Source organism: Gavialis gangeticus, unplaced genomic scaffold, assembly GCF_001723915.1.
Source record: "Gavialis gangeticus isolate Ggan-Ray unplaced genomic scaffold, GavGan_comp1, whole genome shotgun sequence".
Taxonomy (NCBI): Eukaryota; Metazoa; Chordata; order Crocodylia; family Gavialidae; genus Gavialis; species Gavialis gangeticus.
Window position 1 is genome coordinate 36491323 of NW_017728995.1, and position 1006 is coordinate 36492328.

Consider the following 1006-nt stretch of genomic DNA (forward strand, 5'->3'; position numbering starts at 1 on the left):
CCGTGCGGGTGGCGGCTGGGCCTCCCCGGGGAGAAGAGTGCAGCCCAGCTGATAAGCGCCGAGGGCGGAGACTGGGAGGGGGTCCCGGGGCACCCCCAGGCCGCACCTGAAGCGCGGCGAGTCCTTCAGACACTCCTCGAAGTCCACGGTCATCTTCATCCTCCTCCTCCTCAGCGGCGGGCGCGGGCGGGGCTCACTGCGCTCCTGGGCGCTCCCGTTGCTGCCACGCTCGTTGAGGCCCCGCCCCCTGAGTGGCGGCCCGCCCGGCCAATCAGGAAAGAAGCTCGGCAGGCGTGACCAATTGCATCTCGGTAGGGGCGGAACCACCTGCAGGCTCGGCCCGTGGCTGGGAGTGGCAGGCAGACTATCCAATCAAGAACACAGCGGACGAGGCCCAGCCAATCACCAGGCGGAGATGAGGGACTCCTGCCGGCACCGCCCAGCACCTAGACGCACAGGAAGAGGTGAGGCAGCAACAAGAGTGCGGCGGAGGGGCGGGGCGGTTCTTCCTGGTCCCACCCCCCCAGCCTGAATGACAGCAAAACGACCCAGTGTGGATACAAAAGTTGGAATTGCACCCAACCAGCAAGCGGGCGCTTTTGGAGCGATAGCTAGATGACCAATGGCAGAGAAGCGAAGCTGTGGGCGCGCCAGGCTTGCCGCTCGCCGCGCGGGGCCGCCCGTCCCCAACGCCGTTCAGTTCCGGGCCGTCGGGGAGCACTCTGCTCGCGGCCGGCCCTGCTGCAGGTCGCGCGCGGGCGGCCTCACGCAGCGGCGCCCGAGGCAGACAATCTGAGCCTGGCCGGTTAGAAGCCGCCATCCCGGGGCCGGCGGCGGCTGGTGGCTGTCCTGCCTGGGCGCGCGGGCTCCTGCTTCCCCCTCCGCCGGGCACAGAAAATAACACCCCTAATTGATAAAACATCACTAATCTCTCCTTACAGTAGTGGTTTTTTATTTTAATTGCCCAAAAATGTGGTTTTCGATTAGTTTTAAGTAAAAAAAAAAA

The 1006-nt window shown here is 64.7% G+C and overlaps 1 protein-coding gene across 2 annotated transcripts in view; it reads right to left on the reverse strand.

Annotated features, from left to right (window-relative positions):
- Window positions 1–237, reverse strand: part of ACAP2 (ArfGAP with coiled-coil, ankyrin repeat and PH domains 2) — a 137822-nt gene extending 137585 nt beyond the window's left edge. Inside the window, exon 1 of one of the 2 annotated variants that reach the window (XM_019503505.1) lies at window positions 107–237. In XM_019503505.1, the coding sequence (XP_019359050.1) occupies window positions 107–159 (53 nt within the window). In that variant the 5' untranslated portion in view covers window positions 160–237. The remainder of the gene's footprint in view (window positions 1–106) is intronic. The other variant, XM_019503506.1, reaches the window with a different exon arrangement.
- Between the last annotated feature and the right edge of the window lie 769 nt (window positions 238–1006).